This window comes from Arachis duranensis, chromosome 2 (assembly GCF_000817695.3).
Source record: "Arachis duranensis cultivar V14167 chromosome 2, aradu.V14167.gnm2.J7QH, whole genome shotgun sequence".
NCBI classification, from domain to species: Eukaryota; Viridiplantae; Streptophyta; class Magnoliopsida; order Fabales; family Fabaceae; genus Arachis; species Arachis duranensis.
Genome location: NC_029773.3, coordinates 6,563,091 through 6,580,991, shown reverse-complemented (window position 1 = coordinate 6,580,991; position 17,901 = coordinate 6,563,091). Strand labels below are relative to the sequence as shown.

Sequence of the window (17,901 nt, the reverse complement as noted above, 5' to 3'; positions counted from 1 at the left end):
AATATATCCATTAATAATATTAATTCTTAAAGGTATAATGAAAATATATTTAAAATATAAGGAATAAAATTGAAGTAAATTAAACGTAGATATTTTTAAAATTTTTCAAATATTAAGAGATAAAAAGTATAGTTTATCTTTAATATTTAAGTATATTTATCTCTGTTATTTAAGTGTATTTTGTATTTAAGGTATCTGAATATTCAGAGTTTATGATGAATTCTAATACAGGTAAACAGGTTAGAGTGTTTAAGATGGTTGGATAATCAACCACCAAGATCAGTGTTGTATATATCTTTTGGAAGTGGTGGAACACTTTCTCAAGAGCAACTCAATGAGATTGCATTTGGATTGGAACTGAGTGGACACAAGTTCTTGTGGGTTGTGAGAGATCCTAGCAACTTTGGTGGTTCTGCATATCTTAATCAACAAAAGGAGGATCCTTTACGCTATTTACCATCAGGTTTTGTGGAGAGAACCAAAGAACAAGGCCTAGTGGTTCCATCGTGGGCCCCACAAGTTGAGATCCTTGGTCATGGATCCACCGGTGGGTTCTTGAGTCATTGTGGTTGGAACTCAACGCTTGAGAGCATTGTCCATGGTGTTCCCATGATTGTATGGCCATTGTTTGCTGAGCAGAGAATGAATGCAGTGTTGCTCAAAGATGTGCTTAAAGTGGCACTCATGCCAGAGAAGGTTGTTGATAATGATGAAGATGGGATAGTGAAAAGAGAAGAAATTGCAAGAGTTATAAAGAGAATGATGGAGGAAAATAAAGAAGGTTTGGAAATGAGAAAGAGAATCAAAGAGTTGAGTGATGCTGCTGCTGCTGCACTCACTCAAAATGGTTCCTCTCATAAGGCATTGTCTACTCTTACAAAGAAATTGAAATGTAGCATTTGAATTTTTTTTTAAGTGACAATTTTAATAAGGTGGAAACTCAACTATTGAGAATCCTTAGATAATAATTTTGGTGGAAATTCAGACGCAGTTGACTTCACGTGAAGCTGATACTTAAGAGTCGTTAGATAATTTGACTAATTTGACTAAATTTTTATCTAACGGTTCTCAAATATCACGTGAAGTCAACTTCACCTGAGTTTTTACCAATAATTTAATTAAAATAGTTGACTTATTTAATAATTTTTAATGAAGTTATGTTCGTGTGAAAAATTTAATTAAAAATAATTTAATTAAATATATTAAATTATTTAATAATTTTATTTATTATTTTTATTTGAATTTAATTTTTATTTCATGTAAGTAGTGAATTTTTTTATTTATTTTTTTATTTTTACCGAAATAAATGACAGCTTTATAACGCTTAATTCTGCAATTTTTGGTCTTATTATATATAGGATCATGATCTTATTAAGCCTTGCTGGCATGCATGGTACTTTTAATAATAGAGAAGTACTAAGAATCAACAAATTTTGTAATTTGTAAGAGTCAATTAATTATTATTAATATTTTTAATATATAAAATTATATTTAATAATATAATATTATTTACTTTCTTTTACTTGTTAAATATTGTATTTTAATAAAATTGCTGAACATAAACCTTCTCTTAATGATATAATGGGCTGTAAAAAAGCTACTATAAGGAATACAAGTGTATCATTATTGGCTTATTGTTGATGCTGCTGGTGGTAAAGTATTTGACTTACTGCGTGATTAATGTTTGATTATACTCAACGATATATTCAATTAAATTTTTGAAACACTACTATAACACCGATATAAATATAGGATACATGACATGACAATGGGGACACAATATTTTAGAAGTATCAAAATTATTCTAAAAAAAAAAGTGATATCAACTACTATAACACCGATATAAATATAGGATACATAGATTTTTTTAAATATTTTAAAATTTATTTGTTTAAATAAAATAATATATCTGACTAAAATAAAAATTTATATATTTTATTTTTATAAAATTTAAAATCTCAGCATAATAAACTTTTTTTAAAAAAAATTCGATACAAAATTTTTTAAAGCATATTTATATACTCTTAGTTTTTAGTCTAATGAATTACGAGATATAATGAGAAAAAAATGCTTAAGTAAAACGTGAAAGGTTGTTTTTTGTTTTAACTAAAAATAAAAAAATTTAAATTTATAATTTTTTAAATAAATATAAAAAAATTATGTTATCTAAATTATAATTCATTGATGAGACGAAAGATTATTTTATCTTTTTTTCTTCCACAACATGGGTCAGATTATGGTACGTAGCAAATTTACTGAGAGAATATAATGCAGATTTTTTTTATGTGACTAGTAGATGACTAGATGAGAGAGAAACTAGAAAGTGGGCCATAGGTGTCTTTATCAAGCTATTATTTGCATAATTGCATCCGTCCTTATTTGAGTCAGGGGATTTGACGATTTGTTCTCTTTCATATGAATTTCTAAATATTGGATTTTGGATTTTGTTTTTGGATTTATTATTTTCTTCATGTAAATTGACAAATTCATTTTGTTATTATTAAAAACAAAAAAGTTATTATGGTAATCATTGACTTTTCTTTCATGGATAATATTTTTTCCACTAGATTAAATTTGTAAACATTCTATTGTACGATGAGGATTGTAACTTATTTATATTTTAAATTAACATTTTCTTAAATTTTCTAATTCTACTTAATATGTCTAAATTTAAAATTTATTATTTTCATTTTCTACACTTTTAATATCGAAAATTAATTTTTATGTTAGAAGAATTATGGTATAATTTATCGATGTCGAAGTTTGAAGTGATTTACCTGAACGTGTGGGTATAGAAATGTTTGATAGTTCAAATCACACATGACACATGTTAATTATAGCGGGATGGCTTCTTAGTTTATGATTAAGTTGCTAATTATTGTTCAATATTTGATCACAAATGGCATTAAAAAACAAAAGTTGATGCGTATTCACATATAGAAACAAAGTAGCTCCTCATCAGAAGAAAAGGGTGTTAGAGATGCGGAGGATCATGGACACCGAATTAACCTTTTGTTTTTTGTAAATTACGATTAAATAAATTAAAAATTCTTCTTGCTTTAACTTTTTTTTTATCATATTCTACGAAAAAATTTATTTCTTCTAAAATAATTAAATAAAATAAAAAATATATATACTCCGTATTGTAGTATAAAGAGAGGGAAATGAATGTTTATATTATTGCTATATTTATTGTTAGAGGCTTAACCAACTATGCACCAAATTTTTTATTTTCAAATTTTATTAATGAGAATTTGAATTTTTTTTTTGAGAATCTAGCCACTCAAATATTAATGGGCATCCACATCATCTTTATTATAACATTTTTATTTAGATGACCATTTATGATTATATTTGGTTAAAATCTTATTAAAGAAAAATTTAATAGAAACAAATTTTAGTAAAAAAATAAAGAGTATAATATTCTTTGTGATGAGTACTGTCACATTAAAAATTTTGTCAAGAAAAATTTAATAGGGAGAAAAATCTGACCATGAAAAAAAGAATACAATCTCTCCCTCTTGTCAACATTATTATTTAATATCTCAAAATCGGCGCATCCCAATTTGATGTACCAATCTTTCAAATAAGGATTTTGAAAGTGAATGTATAAATAAATCTGCCAAATTATCGTTTGAGCGGTTTGTTGGACATCAATTGTTCTTCGTTGATTTTGAAGGTCATGAGTAAAGAAGAATTTGGAGCTATCAATTGTTCTATCACCTTTGATTATCCACTCTTAAGTTTAGCAATATATGTTGTATTATCTTCAAATAGAATAATTTGAGCTATTTTTCTATCAGTCAGTCCACATGATGATAGAATATATTGAATTAAATTCTTGAGCAAAAAACACTCACGGCTTGTTTCATATATCGCTAGTATTTCAGTATAATTAGATAATGTTGCTGCTATTAGGGATGGATCCAGAAATGTTATCATGGGAGCCAATAACATATATAAATTTAAAAAAATATGCAAATAAATTATAATGTAAGATGTATTACAAAAATATACCGATAGAGAATATATATTTAAAGTACAAAAAAATATGTGTACTTTTTAGTAACGAAGTGGTACACGTCGATTCTTCATATCATAAAATTCAACGATAATAGAATCTGTGTCAAATCTTTCAGCAATCTTCTTTTCAATGTAAATCAAAAGATAATTAGCAAGAAATTCATCTTCTATTTTGTTTCTGAGTCTATTCTTCACAATATTTATAGCTGAAAAAGATCTCTCAATTGTAACAGTTGAAACAGGGATAGTTAATACCAAGCAAATCAAACGATAAATCAAAGGGTATGTTAAAGACTTTTCTGTCTTCGTTAATCCTTGACATACTCTGAAATTATGCACAAATTAGTTAACTCAACATGATTAAGAACATCAAGTTCATAATGTTGAGCTTCCATTCTAATGTGATATTTTTCTTGGTCACTGAAGTCACTTGGATAAAACCGTTCTACTAATTCACATATTTTATTGACACTGAAGAACTTATAATTATCTCTGAGATCTAAAGTTGAAATTAAAGTAAGCAATTCTATCATATTATCATTGAATCTTCCATTAAACTCTTGCAATTGTGTATTAATTACAGCCAGAAATAAATTAACATGGTAATAATGCTCCACTAAATTTGGTCAACAATTTTGCAAGTTCGATCTCTTCTAGGAATATGCAATGCATTCATATCAGGAACTTTAACTTTGTGTTTTCACAAAATAATATAACTTCTTTTATGAAAGTATCCCAACTTGATTCTCTCGTTCTTTAAATTAAAGTCTTGGTAGTAGAAACCAGAGTTAAAGCATTCAATATGTCTTGATTTTTTCGTTGCAAAACTCGACAAAGATCATGACTAACTTCCAAAATATTTCTTATCAAATGCAAAACAAAGACAAATTCAAAGGAATGTGATAACATCATAAGCAGCACTAGCATCACCACGAGTGGAGAAATTACATTTTTCTGTACTTTTTTCAAGAACTTCACAAGTAGCATCAAACATGCATAGAAAGCTACGCACAGAATTCAAATGAGACCCTCATCTAGTATCTCCAGCTCTTTGCAAAGTACCAATTTGATTAAGTCCACTACCTGTCACAATTTGATCATTGGTAATTAAGTTTGTAACATTATTTGCTTGAGCAACCCTTAACTGATCATGACGTTTAGTAGAAACAATCACAACATTCACAACTAGTGTAAGTTTTGAAAAGAATTGATGAACATAGAAACTTCTTTGACTGCAGAAACAAGTGCTCATTGTAATCGATTAGCAAGATAATGAATGTAATAAGCAAAAGGACAATCTTTCAAAAATAGAGCTTGCAATCCATTCCATTCACTACGCATATTACTAGCTCCATCATACCCTTGTCCCCTAAGATTTTGAACATCAAAATTATGATGAGAAAGAACTGATGAAATTTCTATTTTCAATGTCAAAGAACATGTATCAGAAACATGTATAAGATCAAAAAATCTTTCTTGAACACAACCATACTTGTCTACAAATCTCAAAACCACATACATTTGTTCTCGCTTTGACTCATCTCTTACTTCATCAATAATTATACAAAATTTAGAATCACAAATTTCTTCTCGAATTGTTGCACGCACTTTTCTAGCAAAGATATGCAATATATCTTTTTGAACATCGGGAGATATATATTGAGCATTTTCAGAAGCATTTTCAAGGACAACATTATAAAAATTTTGATTACAGGAAGCTAAAAACTTAATTAACTCAATAAAATTTTTCCTATTCAAAGATCCAGGACTTTCATGATCGCCTCTAAATGCACACGCTTGAAATGCAAGCCATCGAATAGCATCAATAAATGTCTTCAACCTTAAACAGTTGTTTGCAATAGTTTCATCACTATGCTTATCAAGAACTTTGTCTATATGCTTAGATTGAGCCATTAAATCATCACAAAATTTCACACATAAATTATGGGGAGAATTAGGAATAGAACCCTCGTGACATACAAATGCACAATTTACTCCATTGTTTACTTTCTTCCAATTACTAAATTCTAACTCTGAAAATGTATTTTTTCTATCATTACGAGCACCATAATGTTTACCAAACAAGTAGCAAGGCAAACAATAAGCAGCATCTTTTTCTGGTGAATATTCTAACCAACTTGAAAATTTCTTAAACCAAAAAGATTAAAAATATCGACAGTGATTGTTATTACCAGAAGCTGGATAGCTAATATTTGTTGGTTGGTATGACCCAGCTATTATGTATGCTCTACGAATCTTATCATGTTCATTGACATTATATTGCCAAATTGGACGTTGCTTTCCTGGATCCCTTTCTAGTAAAGAGATATCAACATCTCTTTCTAATCTTGGAACTTTGGCTTTATGTTGTTGTGTATTTTGAGTAAGATTAGAGAGTTCACTTACTTGAACTTCTTGTGAAATAAGATTAGAGGGTTGACTTGTTTGAACTCTAACATCACCAGTAACTTTTCCCTTAAAAATTGCATCAATTTTATTTTGCTTTCTCATCATAAAATGTTCTAGTTTTCTTTTACCTGAAAAAAAAATTAAATAATTATATACTCACATGAATAAATAAAGTCTAAATATTTTTTATTAATTAAACATCAATAACAATATTTTTTACTAAGTCACTATCAATTTCATTAAAAATAAAAAATAAAAAAAGAGAGAGAATAAATCTTAAAAATAAATAAGCTATTTATCTATAATTTATGTGAACACAAAAAAGATAAAATTATATTATTTTATAGTAAAAAAATGATTTGTTAATTAATACTTTTATATAATTATATAAAAAAATAAAAAATAAAGTGAGTAGAGTAGTAAATACCTTTGCTATGATTGAAGACTTTGACAAATGACAATTGCCAGTAAAATGAGGCTGTGAGGGCATGCTCCAAGAGAAGACTGAACTGGCTATGGCTGATGGCTCCAAGCCTTCAAGAGACCAAGAGAAGACCGAACTGGCTATGGGCTATGGTTGATGGCTCTAAACCTCGAAGAGAAGACCAAACGTTTCAATGTCAAAAGGAACACAAACACAAAAGAAAGAGAATATAGACATGTAATGTTTATTATTTAGAAATTTAAAAAAATTTAAAAGTTATTATATTTATTTAGGTTGGACCTTTTAGTTTATGGTACTATTTAAAAAAAAAAACTGGACCCAGGCCTCTACTTTCCCCATGTATCTGTTTTTGGTCTTTATGATATACCTGTATCACCATATGCAAATAGATATTCTGTTTGATAATTTTTTTTTTGTATGGATCAGACAAGTATTTTGCATCTGCATAGCCAAGTAATTGTGACTTGGATTTATATGGATAAAACAGTTCCATATCAACTGTTCCATGAAGATATCGAAAGATTTGTTTGATTTCATTCCAATATTTTCTAGTTGGAGAGGAACTATATCTTGCTAGTAAATTCACGGCAAATGATATGTCAAGTTGTGTATTATTAGCAAGATATATTAATGCTCCAATGATACTGAAATATAATACTTCAGGACCAAAGACCATACGATCATTGGGGTACTTAATGGATGTGATTTATCATATAAAATCTCATCAAAATCTTTTCTGTATATGTTGTTTGATAAATAAAGATCTCATTTTTTGTATGCTCGATCTGTAGGGTAAGACAAAATTTCGTCTTTCTAAAATCTTTCATCTCAAATTCTTTTTTTAGCGCTTTTATAATTGTTGGTATCTCATCAGAGATTCCAATGATGTTTAAATCATCAACGCACACAACAATTAATGAATCTAGATACAGATTTTTTTATGAAAACACATGGACAGATATTATCATTCTTGAATCTGTTTTTAGTCAGATATTTAGTAAGACGATTATACCACATTCTTCTAGATTGCTTTAGACTATATAAAGATATTTGCAATTTAATTGAGTATAATCCCTGCGAGTATTCATTGGATGATTTATATATCTTTAGTCTTTCAAGGATTTTCATATAGATATCACGATTTAATGATCCGTATAAATAGACTGTCACCACATCCATTAGATGCATATGTAGTTTATGGTATGCGAATAAAATGACCAAATAACGCAATGTTATTATATCTACTACAAGGGAATATTTTTTCATAGTCTATACTGGACCTTTGTGAAAAATCTTGTACCACAAGTCAAGTTTTGTAGTGTACAACTTCATTTTTTCTCATTTTATTTTCTTACAAATACCCATCTGTATCCAACAGATTTTACATATTTTGATGTACAGACTACAGGTTCAAAGACTTCACGCTTTGCAAGTGAGTCTAACTCAACTTTTATAACTTCTTCTCATTTTGGTCAATCATTCCTTTGTCGACATTCTTCGACTGTTATTGGCTCAAGATCCTTACTTTCATGCATGATGTATAATGCTACATTATATGCAAATATTATATCGACAATTATTTTATTTTGCTTTTATTTTTCTCCTATAAAGATATAATTTATTGAGATCTCATCATTTTCACAATTTTTAGAATTTTCAGGTACCTGAATATTTTCTGGCGTCAAAACTATATTAGAATTTTAAACAACTTTACTATGTCTTTATCCTTTTCAACAGGAATAATATTTTCTTCTTTTCTTTTTCGAAAATTTTTGTCTTTGGTACCAATAGGCCTACCACACTTCCGAGATGAATTTTTTGGTGGTATTTTTTTCGACTGAAATATCAATTCGAATAGGAGTATTTTCAACAGGTATATAGGATGTAGTTATCCTTTTCGTCAGCCAATTCATTTGTTATTCCTTATAAATTTATAATCTTTTAAACTTCTAGTTCACATTGTCCTGATCGAAGATCTAAATACATCAAGGATGATGCATTTCAATTAAGTTTCTTTTTGAGAAGCTTATTCTCTCTTCTTAATATTAAAAATTTTGATTCATAAAAATGACAATATGCAAATTGAGCTTTAAATATATCTACTGTTTGTATCTCAAGATACCTCATTATAGAGGGATAATCATATTCTACATAATTTTCTAATTTTCTTTGGGGTCCCATTTTGGTACGAGAAAGTGGAGCAATTGGAACATATATCGCACACCCAAATATCTTTCATATTATTTGAAATGTTCTATTTTTAAGAGTTTGATCCAATTTAAATTATTAATATTTTTTATTATTTTTAAAAAATAAATTTTTGTATTTACAAATACATATATCTCGTTTACACTGTAAACGAGATAATTTTTTATGATATATGAAAATTGAAAAAATACACGTATCTCGTTTATATTGTAAACAAAATACATGTAAAATTATCTCGTTTATAGTGTAAATGAAATAAGAGAGGCCGACGTATTTTTGTAATAATTTTTAAAATTATTTATTTCAATAAATATAATATTTATTTAATTTATTAAAATAAAAAATCTTAAAATCAGACCTACTAATTTCTGTAATTTATTTGTGTATTCAAAAAAAATTGCAAGTATAGCCTCCATTTTCATTTTTTTAGTCAACAAATTTGACCGTTCAATTTATTTTATAATAATTTAAAAAAAATTAATATCATATTTAAAAAAAAACACCAAGTCATCACACATCATTTTCATTCATATTAAAAAAAATTAGTCGATTTGCAAATCATTATTGTATACTTAATGGAATGAAGAAAAGAACATACATAATTTGTCATCTTGGGTCCACTCATGTTATGTTATCTTATCTCAGCTCTGATCTTGATGATGAATATATAATGTCTTGAATCTAATCACTGCATTGTTATGGTTCCTTCCCCAGGACTTAGCCATTTGATTCCACTGGTTGAGTTCTCAAAGAGATTACTATCATTTCAAAGAGAAAATTTGCATGTGAAGTTCATAGTTCCAACACTTGGTGCTCCTTCTTCTTCCATGAAATCCATCCTCAACAACTCTCTTCCACCAAACTCATCATTCATCATTCTCCCCCAAATCAACATTGAAGACCTCACTGAGAAATCTGACCCTGCAACTCAGATGAAAGAAACAGTGAAGCACTCTCTTCCATTCATCCATCAAGAACTCACCTCACTCAGTTCCACCAATCACCTTGTTGCTATCTTGTTCAGTGTGTTCTCAACTGATGTTATTGATCTTGCAAGTGAATTCAACCTTTTAACTTATCTCTTCTTTGCAAGTGGAGCAACACTCTTTTCATTCTGTTTTCATTTTCCACAACTTGATCAGGATGCTGATGATTCCTCTAAGAACTCCTTGTTGGAGTTAACAGATCCTGTTCATGTTCCTGGTTGTTCTGTTCGATTTCAGGTCAAGGATCTTCCTGATCCAGTTCTTTTTGATAGATCAAGTGAAGTCTACAAATCATTTCTTGCTGTGGTAAAGAACTACTCATTGGTTGATGGTGTCATAATGAACACCTTCACAGATTTGGAACCAGATGCAGTAAGAGCTCTACAACAAGAACATAATAATAATATCGGAGAAAAGAATGTTCCTTTTGTTTACCCAATTGGACCAATCATTCAAAGTGAGACAAGTAATGAGGTAAACAAGTTAGAGTGTTTAACATGGTTGGATAATCAGCCACCAAGATCAGTGTTGTATATCTCTTTTGGAAGTGGTGGAACACTTTCTCAAGAGCAACTCAATGAGATTGCATTTGGATTGGAATTGAGTGGACACAAGTTCTTGTGGGTTGTGAGAGCTCCTAGCAACTTTGGTGGTTCTGCATATCTTAGTCAACAAAAGGAAGATCCATTACACTATCTACCATCCGGTACGTTATTTAAATTTGGTGAAAACTTTATTAAATCATCTGATGATTATCAATTATCAACTTTATATAAAAATATATGCATTTAATATTATATATTTATTCTAAGATAATTAATAAATACAAAATATGATAACTTCTGATTGATTTGGACTGTTGTTGAAAAAATTTTGTTACCATCAGGTTTTGTGGAGAGAACCAAAGAACAAGGCTTGGTGATTCCATCATGGGCCCCACAAATTGAGATTCTTGGTCATGGTTCCGTTGGTGCTTTCTTGAGCCATTGTGGTTGGAACTCAACTCTAGAGAGTGTGTCACATGGTGTGCCTGTGATTGCATGGCCACTGTTTGCAGAGCAGAGAATGAATGCAGTGTTGCTCAAAGATGTGCTTAAAGTGGCAGTGAGGCCCGAGGCTAATGAAGATGGGATAGTCAAAAGAGAAGAAGTGGCCAGAGTTGTGAAGGGGATCATAGAGGAGAATGAAGAAGGGTTGAAAATGAGAAAGAGAATTAAAGAGTTGAGTGATGCTGCTGCTGCTGCACTTAGTGAAAATGGTTCCTCTATGAAGGCGCTGTCTAGTCTTGCACTGAAATGGCAAAACATTTGAGTAACATGTTAGTATCATGTGGAGATATTTTTATAGATATTTTTTAGTTACTTTTCTCTGTGTGAACAATAATAATGCACATCCTATGCATTTTTCTAATAATGAAGTTTTTGTATTATTAGTTTTTTTCCTAAATTAGAAGTGAAATTCGAATCTGAGACTTTTAAGTGAAAATGAAGAGACAGTATCATTTGAGTTATACTTCGTTGGCTTGTATTATTAACTTATTAATTATCAATAAAAATAAAAGTTTATTTTCTTATTTCTTTTGTAATTATTCAACAAAGATTATCGTAAACAAAGATGGCAAGTCTATTCAATTAGGAATACAACAATAAAAGGTTGGTCCAAACCAGAAAGTTTTATTATTGTGTAACAAAAAATTAATGTATTTGATAATTATTTTATATAATTACATTTACATTTATATAAAAATTAAATAGACCTCTTTTGTCTATTTTATTAAAGGTGAATTTGGATTGACTTTTAAAAAAAGTATTTATTTTTTTATCTTTTTTTAAAAAAATGTTTTTTAACAAACAAAAATTATTTTATATTTAGATAAATTTTTTCAAAAAAATTTAAATATTAAAAATGTCTTTTACTTTTACTTTTTTAAAAACAAAGTATTGTTAGTTTTTAGAAAAAATAAATAATTTATTTTTTTAAATAAAAACATTTTTTTTAAAAGACGTATTTAAATAAATTTTAAATTGAATAAAAATATTTTATTTTTTTTAAATAATTTTTTTATTAAAAAAAATAAAATATCGTTTTTGTCCCCAACGTTTAGGATAAGTCCTATTTATGTTCCTAACATTTATTTAAATACGTTGAAGACAAAAATCATACTTTACTAAAAAAAAAATTAATCCAAACAGTTCAGTATCTATATATTATATACACTTTTGACTACTGGCTGCTCCTAATAAATGACAAATCTCTCTTCTTCATCTTCAAGTTGCTCACCAGTTATTTCATCCACATTCAGGGACGCTTTATTGACTTGAACCTAATCTTATGTATCATTCTAGACAAAGATTCATTCTACCATATCTTATTATTTTTCTAATTGATTATACACAAACTTTCTTTATTCATGTTAAAGGTTAAAGGTGACCCTTCAACCACTACAAAATGATCATCAATTGGATTATCGCTTAGCCTTTAATAAAACTTATATTATTGCTTAGCCTTTAAAGGTTAGTGACCCTTCAACCACTACAAAAATAATCATCAATTGGAATTATCGTTTAGCCCTTAAAAATTTGTCTCCTCTTTGATAATTTTGTCAGTTCTCTTTCCGCACAATTGAATTGCCCCTCTGTCCCAAAAATATAAGCGTATGCTTCCACCTTGGACCTACAAATTCTCTTGTTATCACTTATTAACATGGCTAGATACATAGTATCATTACAATTAGATGATTCCTTCATATATTATAATCAACATACCATGAAGATACTTGGTCTAGATGTTATTTTATAGATTAATTATTATGTTAGTCTCTATAATTTTATCGAATTTTTAATTAAATTTTTATTTTTTTTAATTGAATTTCTATAATATATTATAATTTGTAACTAAGTCTCTATTATTACAAAAAACATTGAAATCAATTGAATATTCTATTTCAAATCAATGAGCGAAAGACTGTTTCTAAACCCAGCTATTTCTTTTAAGTCAAAATCCGTATACATCTTGAATATGTAAAACTAGTTCTAAATCGTTGTCTTGCCATTCCACCTGTTTAACTTGACTTATTGTGGCACTACAATGAGAGATTCTACCCTACCATCCTCAATATGTAGAAGCAGTTAATCGATCATATTAGTCGCTATGAAATAATTAAGATATTAATATAAAAGATATTAATGCCTATTATATACTACTTAGTCGCTATAAAATAATTAAGATCATACAACACACATTTTAGTATCAAATTTACTTTAAAATTAACTGTGTGACTGGTTAATTTTGTGTGTTAACTTTTTTTACACCGTTTAAATAATTTTGTTCTTTTTTTTATGCTGAATAATTTTGTATAATACGAACTAACATCTCTGTTAATTTACTTAATTACATAATAATAAAAATAGAACTAATTAAGAAAAAGTATTTTATACTTTAATTAAAAAAATTCAAGTTTAAGTTATAAATTATATATAATAATAAAAAATTATAAAAAAATTAGTATACTGAAACTCTCCTATATAGTATATATATAGAATATAGTAGAAGTAGCTGAGTTAACCAAATTGTTTTGTTGCTTATCTTAATTATATTGAGTAGTATTACCTGGAGAAGAGGAGAGTGGATAACATTAACAAAAGAGCAGAAAGCTTCAAGGCCATGGTTCCACTCTCACTCGCACTGTAATTGTAACAACCCTTCTCTTCTTTGTTACTTCACCATTTATTTCATCCACTTTCATGGATACTTTGTTGACTTGCGGAACCTAATCTTATGTATCTTTCTAGCTAGCATATCTTATTATTTTTCTAGTTGATTTATACACAAACTTTCTTTACTCATATTAAATGTTAAAGGTGATCTTTCAACCACTACAAAATGATCATCAATTGGAATTATATTGCTTAGCCTTTAATAACTTTATTTGAATGTTATGATTATGGATGAATGTTTATTTGTCATTACTTGAAATTCTAAGAAAGCAGTCCTAAAGAAACAAAAAAAATCATTTTTATTTTTTCCTTAATTCCTTTACTATTTTTTTAGTTGGGCTTTATACCATTAAGACTTTTGAAATTAAATGTATTTGGATCAACAATTATTTTTTATCATAAATGGTTTTTTAGTGGGCAGAGTGGGAGGTCCATTACAAGCATGAAGATAACTTTTTATCCATCTTCATCGAAAGAAAGTGCAAAAAGCTAAAGATAGAGATAAATTCAACCAAATTAGATTGGTCTAATAATTAACTTATTAGTCCGCTTAACTAAGATGTCATAATTAAATTAACTTGTATATGATTTTTTCTCATTACTTTTCAAGATAAGATTTACATACCCTATGAAAAAACTATAACTACTGCTATTTTTCTAAAACTTTCTGCTTAACCATACAGCAGGAAGTAAAGGATAAATTAAATTCACCAGAAAAAATTTCAAATTCAAAATATAACCCTATTATAATAGAGAGATTAATGATAAGACAGTTAAGTGTACAAGCATTTCGAATAAAAAAACACATTTTAATTGTTCCTGCTAATTTTTGTTGGGTTAAACTTCAAAATCTATTAAACAAAAAAAACACACTTCAATTACTCAAATTCACTATAATTTAGGATTATATTTTACTACTTTCTCCTTTTTTTTTACCACCGTTGTGTTCAGCACCACCGTTGCTGTTCCATACAAAGGTTACTGTCGTTACTGCTCGACTTCCACACACGCTGCACTGGATTTCTAATGGAAATATTTTTTTAATTGGAGCGTTTTTTTTATGACTGTGTCTAATGGAAGTGTCTATTACATGTATCTCCTTATGTATATGTTGTTAGGTACCAGACAAATGACACAGCAAAATATAGAGATGAAAAATTAGAAATTTGTATAAAATATGGAAACAATTGAATAACTTTCTTTGAGAATTACAACTTCTCTCTCTCACAAGGAGACTACAATAACACTCTCTCTTGACAAAAGGAGAACACACTTCTCTCTATATATATAGAAGAAAACTACTCAAAGAAATATTATGTTATTCTCTTTGGATGACTTGATTGAAATGAATTAAAGAAAAACTCAATTTATAGGTGAGTCTCTTCAATATGAACCATCCGTCAATTAGAGGTATATAATTCTTCTCTTTTTCAACCACTAAGATTCTAAGGTTATAAACTAAGATTGTTTATTACCTCTCATTTTATTTAGTTATTATTTATTTATATATTTTCTAAAATTAGCTTTACTAATTTTCACAATAAAGGCCGGGAATAAAAAAATTTTTCGACCACTACGTTAGAGACCAAAATTATACTTAACCATTTATTTATCTTATGCTATTTTTTTCACTTTTAAAATTTATCAAAGATCGAACTCTTGACTTTTCGAACACAAAATTTGATACTATATCATGAAACCACTCATCTCAAAAACTTAAGCTGATAAGAAAAGATAATATTAATGGCTATATCGCTAATAGAGATATTATAATACTAATTCTCCTAAAAAAACTGATTTTAATCTTTTCAGTTATATAACTGATTTTAATCTTTAAGTTATATACTCATAATCATACTGCTTTTCCTAGTCACCCAAAAAGAAAAGAAATACTGCTTTTCCAAACACATAACAAACTTGGTTCCCATTATAGCTTTGGAAGTAATTAAGTGATGACAGTAATGAATGGTCTATTTTTTACCCGGATCTGCCATAAATCGACTTACCACCGCAACTGCTTGAGCAATATCTGGCCTTGTACAGATCATGGCATACATAAGGCTTCCCACCACTGATGCATACGGTACTCGAGACATTTCCATCCTCTCTGCTTCACTACTAGGGCACATACTTGAGGATAATTTGAAATTCATAGGAAGTGGGGTTGAAATTGGCTTACATTCTTGCATATTGAAGTGTTGCAAGATTTTCTTCAAATAATTCTTTTGCGATAGCCAAATCTTCCTATCTTTTTTGTCTCGGTGAATTTGCATCCCTAAAATCTTGTTTGCTGGTCCCAAGTCTTTCATATCAAATTCCCTAGCCAACTGTGCCTTCAATTCTTGGATTTGATCTTTGTTGGGACCTACCACCAATATGTCATCCACATACAACAGTAGAATGATGAAATCATTATCACCAGACCTCTTGTAATAAGTACAATGATCTGAACTAAGTCTGTTGTATCCAAGGCTAATAATAAAAGAATCAAATCTCTTGTACCAACACCTTGGCGCCTGCTTTAGACCGTACAGAGATTTAGTTAACCTGCAAACCAAGTTTTCTTTTCCTTGTTCTTCAAAACCTTCTGGTTGGAGCATATATATCTCTTCTTCAAGTTCTCCATGAAGAAAAGCAGTCTTTACGTCTAATTGCTCTAGATGTAAATCAAATGCAGCACATATAGCCAAAACTACTCTAATAGTAGTTAGTCTCACCACTGGAGAAAATATTTCATTGAAGTCAATACCTTCTTTCTGAGCATATCCCTTGACAACCAATCTTGCACGATATCGTTTCACCTGATCATTACTATCTCGTTTGATCTTGTAAACCCATTTGTTACCAATGGCTTTCCGACCTGCTGGAAGTTCAACAAGTTTCCAGGTATGGTTCCTATGTAATGCCTCAATTTCTTCTTGCATTGCTGTCATCCACATAGAAGCGTCTGGATTGCGCATAGCCTCCATAAAAGTTGTTGGCTCTCCATCTTCTATCAAAAGACAATATGCATCATGGTTTGTCAAAACATAATTTGAGTGCCATGATGGTGTTCTTCTTTGTCGAGTGGATCGACGAACTTCTATGTCATTAGCCTCTGCTTCTTGTTCTTCGTGCTGTGGTTCTGCTTCAGAAAGATCACCTTCTCTGCATTTTTCATCTATTTGAACAATGGTTATATCTTTAACAGTGCTGTCATTTTCTTGTTCCTTTTGCAATTCATCTTCTGCAAATATCACATCTCTACTGACAACTACCTTGCAGGCAGTGGGATCCCACAGGCAATACCCCTTAACTCCGTCAGCATAACCCAAGAATATACATTTTCTAGACTTTAGGTCTAGCTTTGTTCTTTCTTGGGAATTATACATCACGTGCACAGGACAATCAAATATATGTAAAGAAGAATAATTAGGTGGCTTACCTTGCCACATCTCCATTGGTGTCTTCAACCCAATTGCAGTTGATGGTGACCGATTTATCACATAACAGGCAGTTTTAACAGCTTCTGCCCAAAAAGACTTAGCTAAACCTGTAGTTTGCAACATAGCTCGTGCTCTTTCTAGGAGAGTCCGATTCATTCGCTCTGCTACACCATTTTGCTGAGGCGTATATGCAACTGTGAATTGCCGTTGAATACCTGCTTGCTTGCAAAATGTTAGAAAATCACCATCAACATATTCTCCTCCATTATCTGTCCTTAAACACTTGATCTTCTTTCCAGATTCAAGTTCTAACTTTGCTTTGAACTCTTTGAACATCGCAAACACGTCTGACTTTTTCTTGATCGGGTACACCCATAGCCTCCTAGAGTAATCATCAATAAATGATACAAGATATTTTGCTCCTCCTAGGGACATCTCCAGCGATTCTCACACATCAGAATGAATCAACTCTAATATGTGCTTGCTCCGAGCAGTTGATCTACCAAACGTCAATCTATGTTGTTTGCTTGTAACACAGTGCTTACAAAATGGTAAGTTTACCGATTTGAGCCCGGGAATGAGATTACGTTCTACAAGAATCTTCAAGCCTCGTTCTGACATGTGGCATAGTTTGCAATGCCATATCATCATCATTTCTTCTTGGCTTGTTGAAGCAACTGATGCCTCTG

The 17,901-nt window shown here is 29.7% G+C and overlaps 2 protein-coding genes across 2 annotated transcripts in view; both read left to right on the top strand.

Annotated features, from left to right (window-relative positions):
• The window catches only part of LOC107473187 (hydroquinone glucosyltransferase), a 2,290-nt gene extending 1,138 nt beyond the window's left edge, over positions 1–1,152 (top strand). Inside the window, exon 2 of the mRNA XM_016092737.3 lies at positions 232–1,152. Coding sequence (XP_015948223.1) covers positions 232–903 — 672 coding nt within the window. The 3' untranslated portion in view covers positions 904–1,152. The remainder of the gene's footprint in view (positions 1–231) is intronic.
• Positions 1,153–9,768: 8,616 nt separating this feature from the next.
• Positions 9,769–11,556, top strand: LOC107473188 (hydroquinone glucosyltransferase; the record flags this gene model as incomplete). Its single annotated transcript, XM_016092738.3, is given in 2 exon segments — positions 9,769–10,777; positions 10,958–11,556. Coding segments are annotated over 2 exon segments (1,434 nt in total), but the record flags the coding sequence as incomplete, so codon positions are not given.
• Positions 11,557–17,901: the final 6,345 nt, after the last annotated feature.